The 20,171-nt window shown below is 49.4% G+C and overlaps 1 protein-coding gene across 3 annotated transcripts; it reads left to right on the top strand.

Moving 5' to 3' along the window:
- The first annotated feature begins 331 nt into the window (after positions 1-331).
- Positions 332-19,723, top strand: TMEM150C (transmembrane protein 150C). Of its 3 annotated transcripts, none has more exons than XM_054290327.1 (9): positions 332-398; positions 5,581-5,721; positions 10,806-10,887; positions 11,891-11,944; positions 12,062-12,094; positions 12,197-12,264; positions 15,737-15,864; positions 18,598-18,775; positions 19,309-19,723. In XM_054290327.1, the coding sequence occupies exons 2-9, from the start codon at positions 5,715-5,717 to the stop codon at positions 19,515-19,517; spliced, it is 759 nt and encodes a 252-aa protein (XP_054146302.1). In that variant the 5' UTR covers positions 332-398; positions 5,581-5,714; the 3' UTR covers positions 19,518-19,723. The 3 variants fall into 3 exon arrangements, with proteins under 3 accessions (XP_054146302.1, XP_054146286.1, XP_054146294.1); XM_054290311.1 differs by having other exon boundaries at positions 10,803-10,887; XM_054290319.1 differs by lacking the exon at positions 332-398 and adding an exon at positions 440-511 and having other exon boundaries at positions 10,803-10,887.
- The last annotated feature ends 448 nt before the right edge of the window (positions 19,724-20,171 follow it).

The raw sequence follows: 20,171 nt of genomic DNA, 5'->3' as shown, positions 1-20,171 counted from the left end.
GGCCGGGCAGGTGTTCCCGGCTCGGGAAGGGCAGGCACGGGGAGGAAGGCGGAGCAGGGACCCTTCGGCACGGCCGCACCGGGGGCAGCCCTCTGGAGGGGCAGGCACGGGGAGGAAGGCGGAGCAGGGACCCTTCGGCACGGCCGCACCGGGCACAGCCCGCAGGCAGCGGCTGCACACGGGCCCGAGGGGTGCCCTGAGGCCGGGGCGCTGCGGCCGCCTCCCCTCACCCCAGTCGCGGCGGTCACAGCGACACCCGGGCCCGCGCAGCTCCGAGCCCCCGGTGGCCGCGGCGGCCGCGGGCCCGCCCGTCCGGGGCGGGGCTGGGCGGGGCGGGGGCTCGGACCAGCCCGGCCGCGGAGCCGGAGCCGGAGCTGGAGCTGCCCGCAGGTGCGCAGGTAGGAGCCGCTGCCGGCAGCGCCAGCCACCCCTCCCGTGCCGCTGTGGCCCCGCCCTGTCGCGAATGGTGGCCGGCGCCCCGGGCGCGGTGCGGTGCCCCGGAGCCGCCGAGGTGCGAGCGGGGCAGGGCTGGGCGGGGGGCGCCGCGGGGGCTGCGGCAGAGCCGGGAGCGCCGCGCTGCCCGTCCTGCAGCGCCCTGGGTCACACGCGGGCCGGGTAAGGGGATTAGAGCCGCTCCAGCCAGGGCCCGGAGCAGCCGGCTGGGGAACGGCTCTCCCGGGTCATGGTGCCGGCATCCCGCCCGCCCGGGAATCCGGCCCTTCGCGCTGCGGGATGTGCTGGTGGCACAGCTCGGCGGGGTCTCGGCCAGGCTGCTGCATGGGGGTCTGTGAAGGAGCTCACCTGGGCTGAGGGTATGGGTGGGACAGGTCCTGCTTCCCCAGATCCTGTCAGGATGTCCTGTCAGGACGTGCGGGCTGTGTCCGGTTAAATTCCCTGGGGGGAATTGAAGGTGTCGAGAAAGGCCCTTCGGCTGTGCTGGGGCGCCTCAGGGAAGGAAGGACCAGATCCTCTCTCTGAGTGACAGAAAGATGCTGGGTGCCGATGTCCCAGGGGCGCTTGGGATCTCAGCCTTCGCTTTTAGTTAGCGCATCGTGCTTCTGCCAGACCTTTGATTCAGAGCCCTTAAGATGTAGAGGTTGCAGAAATGATGAGTTAACCTTTCTGCTTTTTTTGTTTGTTTGTTTGTTTTTTTGTTTTTTCTTTGTTTTGTGTTTTTTTTTTCCTTTTAAGCAAAGCTGCTTGTGAAAGTGACCCTAGGGGTTGTCTGATCAACATTCACGCAGTCCTCGTGGCGCGGCAGAGCACACATGCATGGTTAATTACGAATAGCTATTCAATATGGAGGAGGGCAGTGTGTGGAAGGTATATCCTGACACCCACTGCCTGTTGTGTCTTGCTCAAGCAGATGACAGTGCCTAAAAGAAGGGGGTTTGATTCTTGCCCACTTTCTGCCTTTGGGTAATGGGATGAAGACAAGGGAACTCCTATTTGCTTGACAAATGTCTTGCTTCTGATTTCACTGCTGAACTGTTTAAAGTCAATTTGTTTTCTTGTGGTTTATCCATGCCCAGCTGTCAGCATTTTCTGAACCTGGGTGCTGAAAGTGCAGTTGTTTCATTTCCCCTTTTAAGATTCTTTGTGCTGCAGTGTTTGCTTTTCAGATGCAGAGCAGGGATGTGTGCCTGTAAGAACATCAGTGTTTTCAATTGTTTTTTTCTTGGAAGAAGTGTCATGCCTGTGGTTCTCTCTCTTCCCCCAGCCATATCCGGGCAGCCCGAGATTGCAAGATTGCAGTTTGGTCCAGCAGAGAGACTTTAAGGTTCCAGTCCTGCAGACCAAGCTGAAGCAGTGAGCTGTGATTGCAGATTGGGAGCAAAGAAAGCTCTGTGAGAAAAGAAAAAGATGATCCTAGGCAGTATATTGGGAAGGATACACTGGGATAGAGGGTGGTGGCAGGTGAGGAGGCTGCTGCTGCAGTGGAAGGTTTGGACCAGGACTCTCTGAGTGCACGCACCTTTGTGCCACTGATTTCCAGTGTGATGTCTCAGGGAACAAATCACTGGCCTTGGTGTCTAAAATGGGAATAATTGTGGGCTTTTGCTGTCTCAAGAAGATTTGCAAAAGTCTCTCCTTACCTTAGGTCCCTGCAGGTTGCAGGAGAGGTCACCTGAGGTTCAGGGATGAGGACAGGATGAGAGTTGAAAAGGAAGAGAACATTGGGAACAGGTGAAGAGAGAAGGGCAGAGTGAATGGGAGGAGAGGAAAAGACTGATGCAGCTTCAGAAACCATGAAAGGGACTGTTCAAACAGCTGTAGGTTACCTCGCATGGGGCTTATTGCACATTTTTAGTGCTGAGCTTGCTGCTGGATGCTCCTGCCTGCCAGGGAGAGGTGTGGGCTGCCTCTCCCATGGGGAGCAAAGGGAAGGGAGCAAAAGCCTGGAGGATGTGGGCTGATCTGCTGCAGTGGTGGGGAGAGTGTCCAGCATCCTCCTTGCAATTTCCTGAGCTGGGGCAGGTCCAGGTACTTAGGGAGAGAACTTCTGCTCTTGCTGTATTATTTCTTGCTTCCAGTGGGGAACCACTGGTATTAATAGTGGTGACTGCCTAAACCAGAAGAGCCAGTGGCCCTTCAGTTTTGGCACCGCAGGGCTGCAGGAGTGGGTTTTGTCTGGCCAAGACACTGAGGATGGTCACAGCTTTGTCAGAGAGAGCCTCCCCAGTGTGGTCTTGGCTCTTAGAGGAGGTTTAATGTGCTCTCCTGCAGGAAAGTCTGTCTCTGAAAATATTTCAATAGATTTAAAAAGTAATAATCCCTCTGGATGCAGTGCAGAGGCTGCTCACACAGGCTTGGCCCCTGTTTGACAGCTGGAAGTTGTTCTCTTTTCCCCTCTGTCCCTTGTGTTTGCTTGAAGGGAAATGTTGTATGGCTTCCTACTGCAGCTCGCCCAAACACCCTACAAACTGCAATTTATGGTTGTAGCAGCTTGAGACGCTGGTAAACAAAGGAAATTAGTTTCTATAACTAAGGAATGCTGGCAGTGAAGTGGTGAACACCACAGGAATGCCTGTCTATGCTGCCTTACCTCCTACTTTGCCTCTCAGGGCAAATGATTTCCACAGGTCTCAACAGAGTCAAAAGACAATCCCTGTGCCAGAGAGGGCCACTTCAGTGGGGTGACAAGAGCCAAGTCATGGGTACTGCATGTCCATTCCTTGCACCTCACCCTCTGGGCCTCTTTGCTGCTCCTCTGGGGCTTTGGTGGTTAATACCTGAAGAAGAGGACCTCTTTCTGTGGAGGAGGAGTAAGTCCTCAGGCTGAAGAGGTTGGTGAGGGAAAACTGTCCTGAGAAACAGTGTGCTCTGCCACAGTTCCTAACAGGCCTTACGTGTTTCCCCAGGAAAACCTTTTACCAAAGGAAATGCAGCTCTGGGAACAGGGTACATCTCTCCAAAAGTGTAGAGCTGCAAAGTGCAGTGAAGAAAGGAGCTTGTGTGTCCAAAAGGTGACTAGGAGAGGAGTGAAAGGGATAAGAGAGATGAAAAACAGGGTAATCAGGTGGGCGAAGCCCTGCTTACATGAGAAGCTCTGTAGCTTGAATGTGTTTCTGTTTGATGGGGAAAAACCAGTGGCAGGGTAGAAAAAACAGAGGAACCTGGAATTTTTCTGGCCTTACAGGGTGTGTACTGTCTCATCCATAAACTCCAGGAGAAGGAGACAATATGATCAGGAATAACGTTCTGCCAAGTCTGTTCCCCTGGGCTTGTCTGTTTTTCCTTACCTTCAAAGCTATTTGTAAGGCAACACTTGAAGTTTCACCTCCCTGCTAAGTGTTCTTTGCCACGCCCAACACTTACATTGTTTTCCTGATAATGGGACAAACCTTTGGGGCAGATTTCCTTCCCCCTTCTGATGTAATGTGTGTCTTGGCTTTGCTTGCTGGTGCACTTTGGAAACCATTGAAGACATTTGTAATTTTTGGAACTGAGGAGCAAATAAAACACCTTGATCAGTTTATTAATACTCTGTCAAGACCTCTGTACGTTATGGGAGGAGAAGCACTCGATCTATTTGTTGCTGCTTCATTAGATTGGGGTGGTTGAGGTGGAGGACAATCACTGGACAGCTGTCTGCTCAGTGACTCTGACTTCCTGGGCTTTGCCATAGCATCAGCCTGCATTTCTGTATTGCTTGCAGAGCAAGGAGATGGTTTCCTCACAGCACAGCTGAAGCAGGGAGAGCTTTGCTGTCCTTTTTTTTTTTTTTGTGTTTTTTTGTTGTTGTTTTGTTTTGTTTGTTTGTTTTGTTTTGTTTTTTGTTTGGTTTTTTTTGGGTTTTTTTGGGGGGGTTTTTTTTTGGTTTTTGTTTTTGAGGAGATAGCCCTCCTCATTTTCCAGCAACTCTTTAGTTTGGGGCTTGGCTGGGACTTTGAGGTAAGTGCCCTTCTCACAAGCATCCCAAACCAAAGGGTTCTCAAGGGGAAGATATGCCCCTGTGGTCATGGTGGTGGTGGTGAGACTGTGAGTTTGGGCTGTGTTGAGTCTCTGCTAGAGGTTTCCCCTGTGTCTCAGAGGTCTGGTGAAAGTGGCTCCAGTCTTGTGTATTTCTGTATTAAGGAAACTCTGCTCTCTGACCACCCAGAGGCCACTCTGTCAGTCACACTCCCACCACCCCAGGCTGGGATAGAGGCCCTTTCACAGTGGGTGGTTCCATAAAGCTGATGTGTGCCTTGCTTGACTCCCCACACACCCCACATTTGCAGTCAAACAGGTTTTCCTCACTGGCTGGATCTCAGGATTCCCACAGCAGAGTCCAGAAGCGTGCATGGACCCTTTAAGGAATTTAATCATGGTGCAGTAACACCATAACAGCTTGAATTGATGCCTTCAGGGGGACTCCCTGCGCTGAGGAATCCCTGGCCTTTTATACCCTCCCAGTCTGTGTGCCCCTTCCAGTTGTGATATTTAGTCTGGGACCTTCTGACTGCTTATTTGGCTTCTGCAGAGTCTCTGGGTGACCAGCCACCCTTGTGCCACAGGTCTCCATGCCCTTTGCTGGGCTAAGGGTAGATGCCAGGTCATGGCCCCTTGCACATGGCTCCAGCCACCACCACAACCTGCAGCTCCCGCTGTGGCTGCTCACCAAGCTACTTGTATTCCTGAACATCTGCACTTGGGGAGAGTAAGGCATCAGCCCTGCACGCACTGGGAGGGCTCACTGGGAGCTGGTTGTCACCTGGCTTGTGCAGCCCCTGGGGTCAGGAGGAGCTGGGGTGGCTGTGCCTTGCAGTGAGTGTTCCCTAGCAGAATGGGATCCCTGGGGCTAGGAACACACAGCACCTGCACAGTGCAGCTCGCCCTGGCTGCTCCTGCCTGGTTTCAGTGCCTGCTGCCCCAGCTCCTCCTGTCTGAGCTGGATGTTTCCTCTACCTTACCCAGCTCCTCTCTCTGCCTCCTTTACCTGTTTGCAGGCTGAGGGTCACGACTGCCCAAGCCCTGCTCGTGGTATGAGTGGGACCTCATGGAAATTGCTGTGATCTGGCACAGGTCCATGGGTCAAAGCCTGCAGAACACCCTTTAGTCCCGTGGTGGCAAACCAGTTTAATTTTTCTTTTCTAGCACCCAGGAGTGTGGTCTGGAAGCGGGGTGTGCCTGGTTCCTGCAGCACCAAATGCGAGACAGGCAGCCACAGCCCACAGGAGTTGAGAGTCGGCGTCTCTGGCTGTAAACAGCAGCTCAGCACTGGTTGCTAAATGGCCTGTAAGTACTTACACCCATGTGGGACTGGGGGTGAAGGTTGTGGGGCAGCAAGAGGCACAAAACCAAGGGCACCTTCTGAAGTATGGTGGGATGCACTGGCCTCAGGGCCCAGCAGTGCTGCAGGAATATCTCTGGGTCAGACACTGTGGATATCAATATGTCCTTTACTGCCCCTGCTTTTTGTTTCATTCCTTTGTTGCACTTGGCCCATCTCTGATAGGTTTATGTTGGCCAGAGCATTTCATTAGCACACTGAATGCAGTGTATGAAATGAGACAAGAAACATGTACTGATGTTGCCATGGGTGAAAACATTGCCTCTCAACGTTGTTGCAGGATTCCTGAAGCATCTCTCCTGCTTCCCCCACACACAACCCAGAGATGTCTTTACCTTTTCCCATTCCTCTTGTATAAATGAAATGAAAATGGCATTTCTGCACATCTGTGAGATGGTAGGTGGGTACCTGGAGCAAGCAGAACGTCCTGCCCTGCTGACAGAGGGGATCACTTCTTTTCTTGTTTCCCCACCATTTTGTTATGTATTTACAAGCCTCTGTCACATCTTATCTCTCTCATTGTGCACTCACCCTGGAAACCTTGAGATAAACCTGAAAACGCCCTGCTTTATTATGTTGGCATTTGTGACTTGTGGGTGGTAGGTTATGTAATGTGCTGGTTTGTATCCACTCAGTTACAGTGATTAGCTATCAAGTGACTGGGGTTATTTTTGCTTTTAAAAGCAACAGAGATCTATAGTGGCCCCCCCCAAAAAGACAGAATGTGTTTGTTCCCCTTTGCTTGTTGCTGACTGGCAGCAATTCTTTATGACTTGCTCTGTGTTTTGAACAGTGTCCTCCTTCTCACAGAGCTCCTGCCTTTGTACCTATTCTCTGAAATAACCCAATGGCCTGGTGCTGTGAAATGCAGGAGTGCTGCTCTGGCTTATTATGCATTTCAAATGCATCTGCATGCTTTAGTCTTAAAAAAGATGTATGATTCTCTTAATGTGGTAATTTTGTCCTTCCTTACATTCATGTTCTCTGGTGAAAGGAACTTCAGGAGGAGCCTGTAACTTTGCTTGGCAGATGGAATTAAGATGTCCATATTAAATGAACCTCGAGCAAGCAGCAGTATATGTTTGGTGAGCTGCCTGCTGTAATTGAAGTGTGTACATTAGGGGAACGGAAGCTTAATTGGTTGAGGGTGTATAGCGGGGCAATGGTAAAAAAAGCAGAGCAAGCAGCTGACAGTCTAAGCAGATTTAGACATAAAAATGGAACTGGAGATGAGTAAGCTTGCATTGAGAGAAATTCTCAAGGCACACACCGGGGCAGTGCTAATGTGAAACTCTTTTCAGCTCTGCAGCCTGACTGAAATGGCAGCAGGAGCACACCTCAACAGGGGTTTTGCAGTGCTGGTGTGAGAGTGTGTGTCAGTAGGGACTGGAAAACCACATGAGAGCTTTGGAGAAGGTGGGCTGGGTCAGCTGTGATCACTGAAAATGTTTTGGTTGGTTTTGTGAATCCATTGCACCATGAGGGCTTTCTGTGCCTGCCTGTGCAAGCCTCAGTGATGGAGGACACATGGCTATGGGAAATGGCCAACTGCCTTTTGGATGCAGTGTGGTTATTTGGGAGAACATGGGCTGGCAGAGGTTGCTGTTGTTGCCAGCTGGAGTTGACTGCTCAGATCTGGCATCACTGGACATGGCAGCAATGCAGAACAGAGCTGTGGAGAGGAAGTTTGGCTTGATGTCATCCCTGTGGAGCAATTAACTGTCAAAGAGTTTGTTTCTACATTTCCCATAAAGAATTTTGGTACTTTTTCCTTTCACTCTTGGCACTTTACTTTGGCTAAACTAGTGTGGTGCTGCAGGAGAGGATGATGTTTGGGTTCCTTGTTCTCTTGTTCCTGTCTGCTTTCAGAAGTGCACAAAGGTCTCCCAGCTTGAACATACAAACACTGGGGACGTCCCTGAAGAGGACAAGGCTGACCCAAAGGCAGCTGCTGACAATGGTGTCTGCTGAACACTAGTGCAAAGCTAGGCAGGTTTGGCACATGTTCAGGGTTTCTCCTTTGGAAGAAGTTGGGATTACATGTGATTTTGTTCCTGGCACCTGAATAACACAGCAGGGAATAAGTGAGGAATGTGCAGGAGCTGAGCCATGTTTTTAAACATCCTTTCCCCACGTGGGGAGGCTGAAACATATCCAAGCCATGGCCAGCATTAAAAGGTGTTGCTGTTTGAGGACATGGAGGAAGAGGACCCTTCTTTCCTGTTTTTGGTATTTCATCTGTCAGATGCAGGTGGCTTCTTTCTTTTTAGCTGGCTGCAATTAGGGTCTCTGAGCTATGGAGCTGGCTTCCCATCAGGACACTGTGCTCTGCACTGGTTGCTCATTTAATATGCAATGATTTCAGGTGTCATTTTCTGTCAGTGGCTGATGGAAGGGGACTCAGTGTGGCACAGTGAATATTAAACAGAAGGCTGTTTTCCGAGGAGGTTGGTCTGTAGCCATGTTGCTCTGATTCTGAGGAGGTTGGGCACTAGCCTTGGCCTCGCTCCATTTTAGAGCTCAGCACAAAACAGTGGTTATCTCGACAGAATTCTCACATTTCCCCACTTGTGGTGTGGAGTCCATGTCCCTGTGTGCTGCCTCTCTGCTCTGCCTGGGGGAAAGCCCTTGCCAGCTCCCTCTGTGCACGACAGGCAATGCTGAAATAGCTTGTGAAGGCTGCTGCTTCCATGCTGGGAGGTGGAGGAGCTGCAGGAACCCAATATGAGGACAGGTCTTATGGCTACTGTTTGCTTTTATTGTGTAATGAAACTTCTGTGCTTTTCCAAAGGTGAAGGGTAAATAATAAGATGTGCCAGCCCCGATATGAAAGAATTGTGTTACCTTGGCTCAGTCCAGCCACCACCAGAGACCAGAGGAGAGTCAGGCACAGCGGTAATTACCTTGCAGGGCAGACAGGGGCTGGAACAGGAGGTGGTGTTGCCTGCCTGCTCCCTTCAGCCAAGGCAGGAGGGGGGAATCTGGCCCCAGTTATCAGTCTCCCTTGTGGGGGTGCTGGCACTTGGGCACTGTGCTGCCAGAGGCTGCCAGGGACACGGTTCTGTGGCAGGTGGGGCAGCTGCCACCTGGAAGTGGTCCTTGAGATTGCTGTCATGGGTCTCCCAGTGTCACAGCACCACCCAACACCAGCTAAGGAATGCTGCTGCAGTGCTGCTGAGGAAAAGGCAAGGGCAGCACTCCATGGAATAGCTGCAAGCACAACAGCGGGAGCTGTGCAGGTTACAGAAATGTGACATGCTGTGTCTCCTGTGCTGGAGGAGAGGAATAGAAGTGAGATGGGAAATCTAGTCCCTCTTGCTGATAATTTCTTCTGATCTGTTCGCTGTGCTAAAGAGCTGTATGCACACTGGAGCTGCTTTTAAATCAGCATGCTTAATACTTGCATCATTTCATGCTCCTTGTCTGCAGTTCTCTCTGCTCCTAGGTCAGAGAAGAGACCTTATCTGCCTGCTTTTAAGGTTTGGAATTCAGCCTTACTCCAGGCTGTCTGTACAAACAGCACCAAGACGTGGTCTCGTGGCTTTGTGCCAGTGAGGTGTGATCTGGGCACTGCCAGGGTGTTGTTTTGTACCCCTGCCATTTGCAGGGAGCACAAGATAGCTGACCTGTAGAGGTGAGAGTGCTGTGCCTTCTACAGAGTGTGGGGAGCCTCACTCCAGCTCTTCAGTCCCTGTCCCAGGGAGGCAGGGCAGGAGTTGGTGCCTGGGGCCCTGAGCAGTCCAGCCAGCATGTCCTTGGCAGCTTGGGGTGCCTTGGGGGAGCTGGGGGCTGCTGTGCCACGGGGAGGGTGCTGATTCTCTTCTGGGTCTTCAGAGCAGGGAGCAGACCATGGCTCTGTGCTGCAGATGTAGGAAGGCCAGGGGAGTTGAGAGGAGGAGGATGACAATGTGGGTCCTTTCTTCTGTAGGGCAGAGGGATGGGTCATGGCTTTAAGGACCTGGACGAGGTAATTGAGCTGCAATGCAAGCAGGCTTCAGTGAGAAGCTGTCATCTCTAAGCTGTCCTGGCACCCCAGCGTGCCTCATTTTCTCCCTCATGCCATGTATGTGGGTGCTGATGGGGAATGCCTGCCCCTGCAGCAGGGAGGGAGCAGAGCACAGGGGCACAGGCGCCGCTGCCCCGGTGGAAGTAAAGCTGGAGCTGTGAGCCTGCTGTTGTTCCCCCCTCTCTTTGTGTCTCTTGGCTGTGCTGCTGCCTGGAGGAACATTTATGGAGGAGGACAGAGCATGAGAAAATACTTGATCCATTATGAAAGGACTCTCATGGAGACGTAGGGCTCTCTGTGTCCTCAGCACAGCAGTGCTCCTGAATTGCACATATTACAGGGACAGCCCCGGCACTCCAGATGCTCGTCCAGCATGATCTTGCCTGGAGGACAAACGCTGTTCCTCGGGAGGCGCTGTCCGCAGCATCCTCACGCCACATGCAGGATTTCACCGTGCCTGCCTGTCAAGGGCTGATGCTGCTGGCAGCCTCATCCCGGCTCCCGACACTGGGAGCCGGCACTGGAGCTCGGCTCCGCTCTCCGTGTGGCCAGACACTATTTTTAGCTGCTTGCTGTGGCCAGGATGGGAGCTGGTCGTGCCCTTTGTGGAGATGACGCCAGCACGGGCATCCCTCTCTCTCCATGCTGCTGCTGAGGCAGTGTGTGGAATCGATAATGATCCCGGGTAGGAGGCTGCCTTGCCTTGTGCGTGTGGGAAGTAGCAGGGAATCAGAGCTGCAGGTCTTGTGGTCACCTCGCACAAAAGCCTTGAGAGAAGTGCTTTGAAAACCACTCAGATTCTGTAGGTGTGGTAGAGAAGTCTCCCGCCGCAGGGCTCAGTGCCTGGGTTGTTCCAAACCGCGTGGAGGATGCTGCCTGCGGGCACAGCTTAACCCCTTGTGGCCATGAGCAGCTCGGTACCTCGGCACTGCTGTGGGATGCCCTTGCTGCTCTCAGAAGAGGGGGCTGAGGAGGGTGGGTGCCTCAGCCCCCCTTTGTTACTTTGTTCTTTGTTTCTAGCAGGTATGGATGGGAAGAAATGCAGCGTGTGGATGTTTTTACCTCTTGTCTTCACCCTGTTTACATCAGCTGGATTATGGATAGTGTAAGTTATCTCCTGCTGGTTACTTGGGAGGCTGCTTCTCATTAAGGAGAATCTTTTGGGGATGCTCTGCCCTTGAGCTGCTGTGGGGCTGGGAAGGCACATGGTAGGGGCAGGGGCCAGTCTGTGCCACTTCATGGCTTGAAGCATCACATTTTTATCCCTGAGTTTCTGTGCTCCCCAGGCCAAGCTGCTGACCTCGCTTTCTTCCTGGTATGTGCTACTGGGAGCTGCCTTAAAAGAGACAGCCAAAAATGTAAAATTTTCCTTTAATGACATTTTCTTTGAATGACTCAGCAGAGCTCTTGGAGAAACACTGAAGCCCTGCTTTGGGGTAGAAATTCAAAATCTGCAGCATCCAGCACCACACTGAAAATCTGCCAGCAGCTTAATGCTGACACCTCACTTTCTCCCTCATACTTCTTACCAAAATGCACATAAGACATGCACTTCCCTGAGCTGGGCTCTCTCCAAGCATGCAGGCAGATGACTGCAGCATGAATTTGGGAGTGAAAAATGTGTGATCAGCAGCTGTGCTCAGGCTGAGGAGCAGTTGTGTTATAGGATGTGGCTTTGGCCATGGTCCGTGGATGCTGTTTTTCAGCAGCAGGGGCAGCTTAAGCCTTTTGTCTGACCTCTACTGCTTGCTGTTTTTCTCATCTCATCCCCTCTCTGTTAAAACAGCTTTTGTGGATGGAGTACCATAGTAAACCTGATGAATCAAAGTAAAAATGAAAACATTCCCTGGCTGGTTGTTTTTAAAGCAGCTCAGTTCAGTGACCCTGTTTGTCTACTCAACCATGCAAACCAGATGCAACACAAAGGAAAGCACATGGACTGAGAAATAATAAAACTGCCTGCTTGGGCAGAGGAAAACACAGGATCCTCCAGCAGATCCTGTCAGTGGGCTTCAAACACTTAATGTGTTGTTTGACTGATATTTAGAATGGAAGCTAGGATGAGGTTTTACACTATTTCCTTATTTCTTTTCCCTTTTTCTTGACAGGTACTTTATAGCAGTGGAAGATAACAAAATTCTCCCACTAAGTGTACCAGATAGGTAAGAGCTGTTTGTGGGCTTTATATTCAATTATTTGTTTCTTTGAAATAATGAAACAATAACAGCAAAATGGGAAAGAAAACCTTGAATCTTTATTCCTGTTCCTGTGTCTCTTAGGAAACCTGGTCCCAAAAGACCGCCTTATATAAGGTAAATGAATTATTTTCTTCCAAGTACTGCTCTGGTTCATGTGTCTCTGTTTATGTGTCTCTGCCATCCTGGAGTTACAATGATACACTTTATATTTTCAAGTATTGCAGGTGATGCACCTCCTGCAAGCTGTGTGTTTAGTCAAGTCATGAACATGGCAGCATTTCTAGGTAGGAACCACAACTGGAGTTTCTTTCTTTCTGTTTGTTTTGAGTCACTAAAACATAATTAATATCCTGTACATATTCTTCTTGAATGTGATGATGTGACACCTTTTGAACTGTATGTTTCACTGCTGCTTCTTTCTATTGCAAAGAAAGAAATGTGACAGGGGAAATGCAGCCTCCAGACTGCAAATCTGTGTCGTGGGAGGCGTGATGGTAGGTGACTGTCTTGGCCTTGGTGATCGTGAAATGGTTGAGTTTAGAACTTCTGCTGTAATGAGAAAAAAGGAATTTAGGGAATCAAAGCAGAATTGATCTTCTAAATTTCAAGAAAGCAAGCTTTAGGCTCTTCAGGGAGGTACTTAGCAGAATATCTCAGGAATCTGCTTTTGAGGGCTTAGGTGTCCATGAGTGCTGGTCAGTGTTTAAGAACCACCTTTTAGAAGGACAGGAGCAGGCAACCCAGCTGTGTGGGATTGTGCTCAAAGAGGGGGGCAGAAGCCCAGCTTGGCTTAAGAGGAGAAAGCCATTATGTGGTCTGTGAAAGAGAGGTTAAGCTTTGCAGGAAGATTGCAGAGCTGTGGTTTGTATATGCAGGGAGAAGACAGGAAAGGCCAAAGCTCAATTTGATTTAAAACTGGCCAGAGTTGTTTCAGACAACAAGAAGAGTATTTTAAGTATGTCAGTGGCAAAAGGAGGCCTAAAGAAAATGTTGGACAGATACTTGTTAAAGACTGTGACCTGACTAATAGGAATGAAGAAGAGGAGAAGGCATTCAATGCTTTTTCTTCCTCAGTCTTTAATAAAATGCAGATAGACCTTGGGTTCTCCAGTCCTCTGGGTTGAAGGACTACAAGTGTGAGACAATGACTGTCCATTTGTGAGCACTGGAATTGTCAGGGGCCAGATGTATCAGCTGAATGCCCACAAGTCCCTTGGTCCTGGATGGGATTCATCCCAGAATACTGAAGGAGGTAGTGGGTGTTAGGGCAGGACCCCTCTCTGTCATCTACCAAATGTCTTGGGATTCTGGGGAGGGCCCTGCTGACTGGAAGCCAGCCAGTGTTATTCCAACCTACAAGAAGGGCATGAAGAAACACTCTGAGACCTACAGAGCTGTTGGTCTAACCTCAGTTCCTGGAAAAATGATGGACAAGATGATGTGGACACATTTAAAGAATGATGCGATCACCAGGCACAGTCAGCATGGGCTCACAAAGGGAGAGTCCTGTTTAAGAAGTTCAGTATCCTTCCATGATAGGGCCACACACCTGGTGGATGAAGGGAAGGTGTTGGATGTAGCTTTTCTGGATTTTAATAAGGCTTTTGACACTGTCCCTCAGCAGCCTTCTGGAGAAGTTGTGCACCTGTGAGATGATCAGGTTCACAGTGCCCTGGGTGAAGAAGTGGCTGAAGGACAGGGCTCGCAGGGCTCTAGAGAAGCCCCATCTGGCTGCCATGCAGCCACCAGTGCTGTCCCTCAGGGCTCAGTTCTAGGGCCAGTTCTGCTGAATGAATGATGTGAAGGCACCATGAGCAAGTTTGCTGGTGATCCCAAACTGAGAGGTGCTGTTCACTCTCCTGGGAAACCAGGTGCCTTCCAGAGGGATCTAGTTAGCTGGAATATTGGGCAGTGATTAATGGGATGAAGTGAAGCAAGTCTAAATGCTGTATCCTGCACCTAGGACAGAGTAACACTGGGCTCAAGTATAAATGGGAAGAGGAAGCAGAAAGGGAGGTGTGGATCTCTTCCTCCTCAGATCCAGAGACAGGACATGGGAATGGTTCAAACTGCTCCAGGAGGAGTTTAGACTGAACATTAGGAAGCATTTATTTACTGAGAGAACTGTCAAACACTGGAATAGGATTCCTAGTGAGGTGGTTGATGCCCCAAGCCTGTAATGTTTAAGAAGTATCTGGACAATGCCCTCAGTAACCTGCTTTAACTTTTGGTCAGCTCTGAGTTGGTCAGGTAGCTGAATTTGATGATTGTTGTAGGCCCCTTCCAACAGAAAGAATCTATTCTGTTCTTATCTCTACTTTGTGGGTAAAGTCAGTCTTTCCTCTGCTGTATTTGTGTCCTTCTGAGAGCTGCTTTTAGCTTGTATTTCTGACCACCTTAGTTCTGCCAAAGCTAAAGGAGAGGAAAAATACAGAACCATGCTAGAAGTATGGGAATTACTGAAATTGAAAATACCATTGTTTTGCTGGGAATGCTTGTTAATCCCTTTTTGTCATTCCCATCAGGTTTTAGAAAAAGATCACATCATTTCAGGAGTCTGTATTGCAGATACAGAAATTAAAAAGTTCTTGTACATGTGCTTGAGTAGTCACAGGTGGCTGTCCCAAACAACTGCCTGGGGATAGAAAATATAAATCCTCTTTTTGGGGTGGAACAAAGTTCTCATTTTTAAGGATTTGGAGTGGATTGATTCACTACAGTAATTGTGAGAGAGTAAATTCAACTGTTTTTGCAGTTTGGGTAATTTTCACTTACCATACCCTTATTTTCCTAATCCATGTTTTCAGTATTATACCAGGGATAATATATTTTCGATATTGTACCAGCACTTTTGTGGAAAGTGCAGATCTAATTTGCTAAGGTGAACCATTTACAATAATATGAGCTACTTGCTATTGATTTGAGCATGAGCATAAGAAGGTGTTTGCCAGCAAGCAAGCAAATTTTCCTGTTCAACTAAATTGGTTTTTAGTGGTCTGGCTTGAATCACATCTGAAAGCCAACTGATTGCCTGGCTTCTGTGTTGTTCCATGCACCATTCACTAGGGAGGGCAAGAATACATAATTTGAGTATCTTCTGGGGTTGTGCCATATCATATGATGTATGAAATGTCATATCTATCATGTATCATATACCACAGTGCTTGGGGGAATTGTAATAAATGTTATTCCAGTCTTCATGGAAAGTTAATGCAACATTTTGGCTCATGTTTGTGGCAACAGAACTTGTTCCAGAGGAGGAGAAAAGGCAGTGGATGTTATGGCAAACCCTGAATAGAAATATGTATGGCAAACCCATATAGAAATATGTATTTGCCATTCACATGCTTTTAAATACAAGTGGGGTTTGACATCTGTCCTCCAGCTGGGCTCAGCACTTGTGAGTGGAGTGAAGCAATGCAAGTCCAGGTGCCACTAAGTGAATGCATGGTGTGCATGTGATGGACTGTGTGCTGGGAGCTTCACAGGCAAGCAGGAAGGTGTTCTTTCCCCCAGAAAATTTGCAGACAAAGCATAATGAGAAAAGGAAGCCTGGATCTTGCTGTAGCTGGATTACAAGAGAAATGCTTCCTGTGCTTAATCTTGTCCCCAGTTAAGTAGGAGGGCGCTGTACAGAAGCACAAATCTTGCCAGCCTGCAGGTAGAAAGAGGAGGAGGGGGCTGTGAGGCCTCAGGCAGGTGTTTGCTGCAGCAGTTCTCCCTACTGATGTCCCTTGCCTTGTGTTTCCTTCCCAGCGCTTGTTGTGGCTGTCCTGCGCTTCATCCAGCTGAAGCCCAAGGTGCTCACCCCGTGGCTGAACATCAGTGGCTTGGTGGCTCTGTGCTTGGCCTCTTTTGGGATGACCCTGCTCGGCAACTTTCAGGTACTGCTCTGCAGGCTTGGACTGCTCTGTCTGTGATGTGACTGCCCTGCTTTCCTAGCGGCTCTGCTCGGGTCTTTGAGCCAGCTGTGATGTGAGTCTGGGAAAAGCACCAGTCTGGGGCATTCACATTCTCTGAAAAAATCCCTTCACCCAGGATTTCTCTCCTGGGAAGCTGAGAAGCCTCAGAGAAAAGGAAAACAATTCTTATCTCATTTGCTTCTCCTGTGTTGTGCTCACATGTGGGATGTGTTTGCAGATTGCTTACCCACAGGTGATTGTTCCATTGGATTCTGGTGTGAGCTGTTTGACTCTTTGGCCAATCAGTGCCAAGCTGTGTCGGGACTCTGGAAAGAGTCACGAGTTTTCATTATTATCCTTTTAGCATCCAGTAAGTATCCTCTCTGTATTCTTTAGTATAGTATAGTATAGTATAGTATAGTATAGTATACTATACTATACTATACTAAATATAATATAGTGAATAATATATATAATATAGTATTATCAAGTAATATAATATAGTATTATAAAGTAATCAATTAGCCTTCTGAGAACATGGAGTCAGATGCATAGTTCCTGCCTTTGTTGGGGCAGTTCCCAGCTAATACAATACCTGCCCTCCCTTTACCTGCTCTGCCACCTCTATCTGTCACTTGTGAGCTGAGATGAAGGGCCACAATCACTTTTCCAGCAGGGTTTGCACCTGCATGCTTAGACCTGACCTGCTGAGCCTCCTGAATCTCTTGAGCCCTGCGAGTCGGCACAGATGGCCCTGGGTGAAAGGGCTGAGTGGGAAGTTTGCGGACACATGTGTGCAAACAGATGCACAAATGCCCGTACAAATTTAGCAGACAGCTCAATGTCCTTCTTTTCAAACATATGTTGCTTTAAATCCACCTCCTGCTGATCCTCAGACCTGCCAGGAGAGGGACACAGCAGAGGAGGGCCAGGACTTCTCTGGGTGTGGTGGGTGTGTGAGTGAGGGCCCTCCCATTCCCCCTCTGTCGTGCAACGCTGTAGCAACAAACATCTGCCACATCTGTAGGGATGGGTGTCCCCTGTGATCACCATTGTGTCTGTCAGGGCTGCATGAAAATCGAGGTGTTAGAGTCAGTGGGGCTTGGGTTTGACTCTGAGGCTCTGTCTCTCACTGGGGTGCACATAATGACCCCCAGTAATGGCAGGAACTGAGAAAGGCCAGTGCAGGCTGGCTGCTTCCCAATACAGAAATGGTACTTGTTTTGTGAAGGGTGAGGAGGATCTCTTTGGATTGTACAGTTATTGAAGGAACTTGGTGTCCTTTACAGTTGACTTTGGTTTTTCTTTTTGAATGAGGTATGAGATAATTTGACTTTTATGGACTTGGTCTTCCTAACTCCACAGCACAAACCCAAAACCCAGGGTCTTGTTTTTTCACAAGAGCTTTCCAGCTAGGAATTATGAAGCCTTTGTAACAGTTTTGTCTACCTCTGAGAAGAGTATTTCTAGTACAGGCACTAGGAAATGGTTTCAATTTCACTTTCCATTTTTCAGTCTTCAGAGCAAATAATTGTAATTTAACAGTAGATGCTTTGAATCTTGCCTGGCTACAAATTCTGATTATTCTGATATCTGATTCTAACTATCCATTCCATGTTAGTTACCTAGATCTTTTGCCAAACATGAAAACATGCTGCAATGAGACCTTAATCTATGCCTCTCCCTGCCTGACTGCTGAGCCAAATGTGGCATTAAATCATATTTCTGGAAAGTTATGCATTGGGTGTTTTAGAGGGACGTTATAGCTGTGCATCCCTTGCAGTGCTGACTATCTTGGGAAAGGCAGCTCAATCCCATTTTTGCCTGAATGATTCTTTGGATCTACTCTTGAAAGAAATTCAGAGTAGAGAGGAGGGGAGATATCAGTGGAGGCACAGCAGCTAGATTATTGTCCTGTAGATTGTGTCTTGTTTGATGGATATTTGTTAAATCATCAAACAGGAATTAAGGCTTCAGGGAGAAGTTACAGGCTGGTGGTTTCTTTTCTAGAAAAGCCTCAGAGGCAGAGGGAAAATGGAAATTGTTTGGCTTAAGTCCATGCTGGACTTTTGGAATGGATTTGCAGCCTCAAGGAATATTTTTGCAGATTCTTGCTAGTTGAACCTGGCTGTCATTTTGCCTTGCAGTGTTGCACAGTCAGAGCCCTGTGAGGACAGGGCAGCCCAAGGAACAGGGAAACACTGGCACTCCAGAGAGGTTGGGTTCATGTTGCCTCAGACCCCAGTGGTCCAGGATTTGGTGCAACTTGCCAAACCAGGATGGGCAGAAGAGGAAATTGGAGGAACTTGCCAAACCAGGAGCATGTATTTGTGTTTTGGCTTGTGCTAGCTCAGGAGAGTGCCAGGGCTGGCACTGAAGATGCACAATTTGCATCCATTGCAGGGAGCTGTACAACACCCACAGTGGGTTGTCCTTGCCTGCCCTGGCCTTCACTTGGAGCCAAGGAAGAATTTATTTCTGAGCTCTGCATTTGTCTTGTCAGGGAGCTGTGGAGACAGTCCCGAGGCAACTGCATTTTCCACAGTGCTCTTGGGCTTTGGGCAAAAGATCTGCTTGACTGTGACAGCTGTCAACTCACCTTGGTTATGTTGCACCTTACCCCTCTGCCAGAAGAACTGATACATCATCTCAATCCAGTTAGCTCTCAGATAATTCCTGTTGTGTCCAGGCAATCACTGCTTTGTTTGTTCCTAGCTCTCCAATGATGAGGAGATCCACAACGTGGGCACATCTCTGACCTTTGGCTTTGGGACACTGGCATGCTGGATCCAGTCTGCCCTCACCCTCAAGATCAACCTGAAGAACGAGGGGCGGAAAGCTGGGATTCCACGAGTGGCTCTGTCAGCCAGCATCACCCTCTGCGTGGTGCTCTGTATCCTTTTGTCCTGCTCCCCAGGAGGCCAGGTATTGTGTCTGTGCTGCAGCAGCTCTTCTCACACCTGTCCTAGGATCTCAAAGCATTTTGGAATGCTAAGCAGTCTGGCTTCATGGCACAATCCACTGTGTAGAGTGATGCTTCCAGATTTCACAGAAAGGGACAGTTTTGCAGGTGATCTAAATAGAAGGAAGTATTTCAAAGTGTGTATTGAAAGGTGTTCCCATTGCCTGTGGTGGGTGCAGTGATCTGATCCAGTTCCCACTGGGAAGCTCCTGGCAGGTAGGGGCCCCCAGCCAGGTCCCCACTTGCTGGCTCTGTCCCTGGCTAGCTGGATGCTCAAGCAAATCACTGACTTCCCCTCTGTAAATGTTTATCACCCTGATCTAGCATCACATTCACACTCTCCTCATGGTGGCTGGATGGGTGGGCTTATCCAGGTGACTTTGCTCAGATTTTTTTTCCCTATTGGCTTTCAAACTGGTTTGTGTCTCTGTCCCCACTTGTTCTCCTTGACCTTCCTCTTCCAGATTTCATCCTTATGGCCCAGGGCATTCACATGTATGCTTCCAGGATCCAGTGGGGCCTAGTGATGTGCTTCCTGTGCTACTTTGGCACCTTTGCAGTGGAGTTCAGGCATTACAGATTTGAGATAATTTGTTCTGAGTACCAGGAAAACTTTCTGAGCTTTTCTGAAAGCTTATCAGAAGCCTCTGAGTACCAGACAGATCAGGTGTAGCCTGTCCTCTGGCAGGGGGGGAGGGGGGCAGGTGGGGTCTCATGGGTGAAACATGACCTCATTTACACTTTTTTAATGAGTTTCTTTCCATGTGCAATCATGATGGCATTGCCAAAGGGCTCTGAGGGTGGCTGTTTCACTAAGAGCCAAACAAACAGAGGTGTTTGCTGCAAGAGGAGTGGATCCATCTCAATGGCAGCATGAGAGTGCACAAGTGCACCAGTGACTCTTTCTGAGTGGCTCTGTCACACTGCTGTTGCTCAAAACATTCAGCAGCCCCTCTGAGGCTGGTCCTGCTCAGCCCACCCTGCAGAGAAGGAGCTGAAGGAAGCAGACTTCTAACAGCAAGAGTCTTCAGGAGCCACCTGTTCCCGAGTCACCAGACTGCATCTTCCCTGTGTTTCCCGGGTTGTTTTCTGTGCTGCCAGCCGGGGGAGCTTGGGAGGGGGAGCAGCAGCAGCTGTTTCTCCAGAACCTGGAATCAGACGCAGAAGACCCCAGTGGACTGGCTTTCATGGCAAGCAGGCAAAGCAGCCAACGGTAAATCTGGGTTTGGAAGGAGCTGTGCTGTGATCCAGAAGTGAGACATGGCTGGTGGTGCCTTGTGGCCAGGCAGATCGTCCCCAGGCCAGAGGGGTGACACTGGGATGCTGA

The sequence above is a fragment of the Melozone crissalis genome, unplaced genomic scaffold (genome assembly GCF_028551555.1).
Source record: "Melozone crissalis strain CALT ecotype California unplaced genomic scaffold, PUWL_Pcris_2 ptg000006l_1, whole genome shotgun sequence".
NCBI classification, from domain to species: Eukaryota; Metazoa; Chordata; class Aves; order Passeriformes; family Passerellidae; genus Melozone; species Melozone crissalis.
The sequence above is the reverse complement of the archived record's forward strand: the minus strand, read 5'-3'. Positions and strand labels throughout refer to the sequence as shown.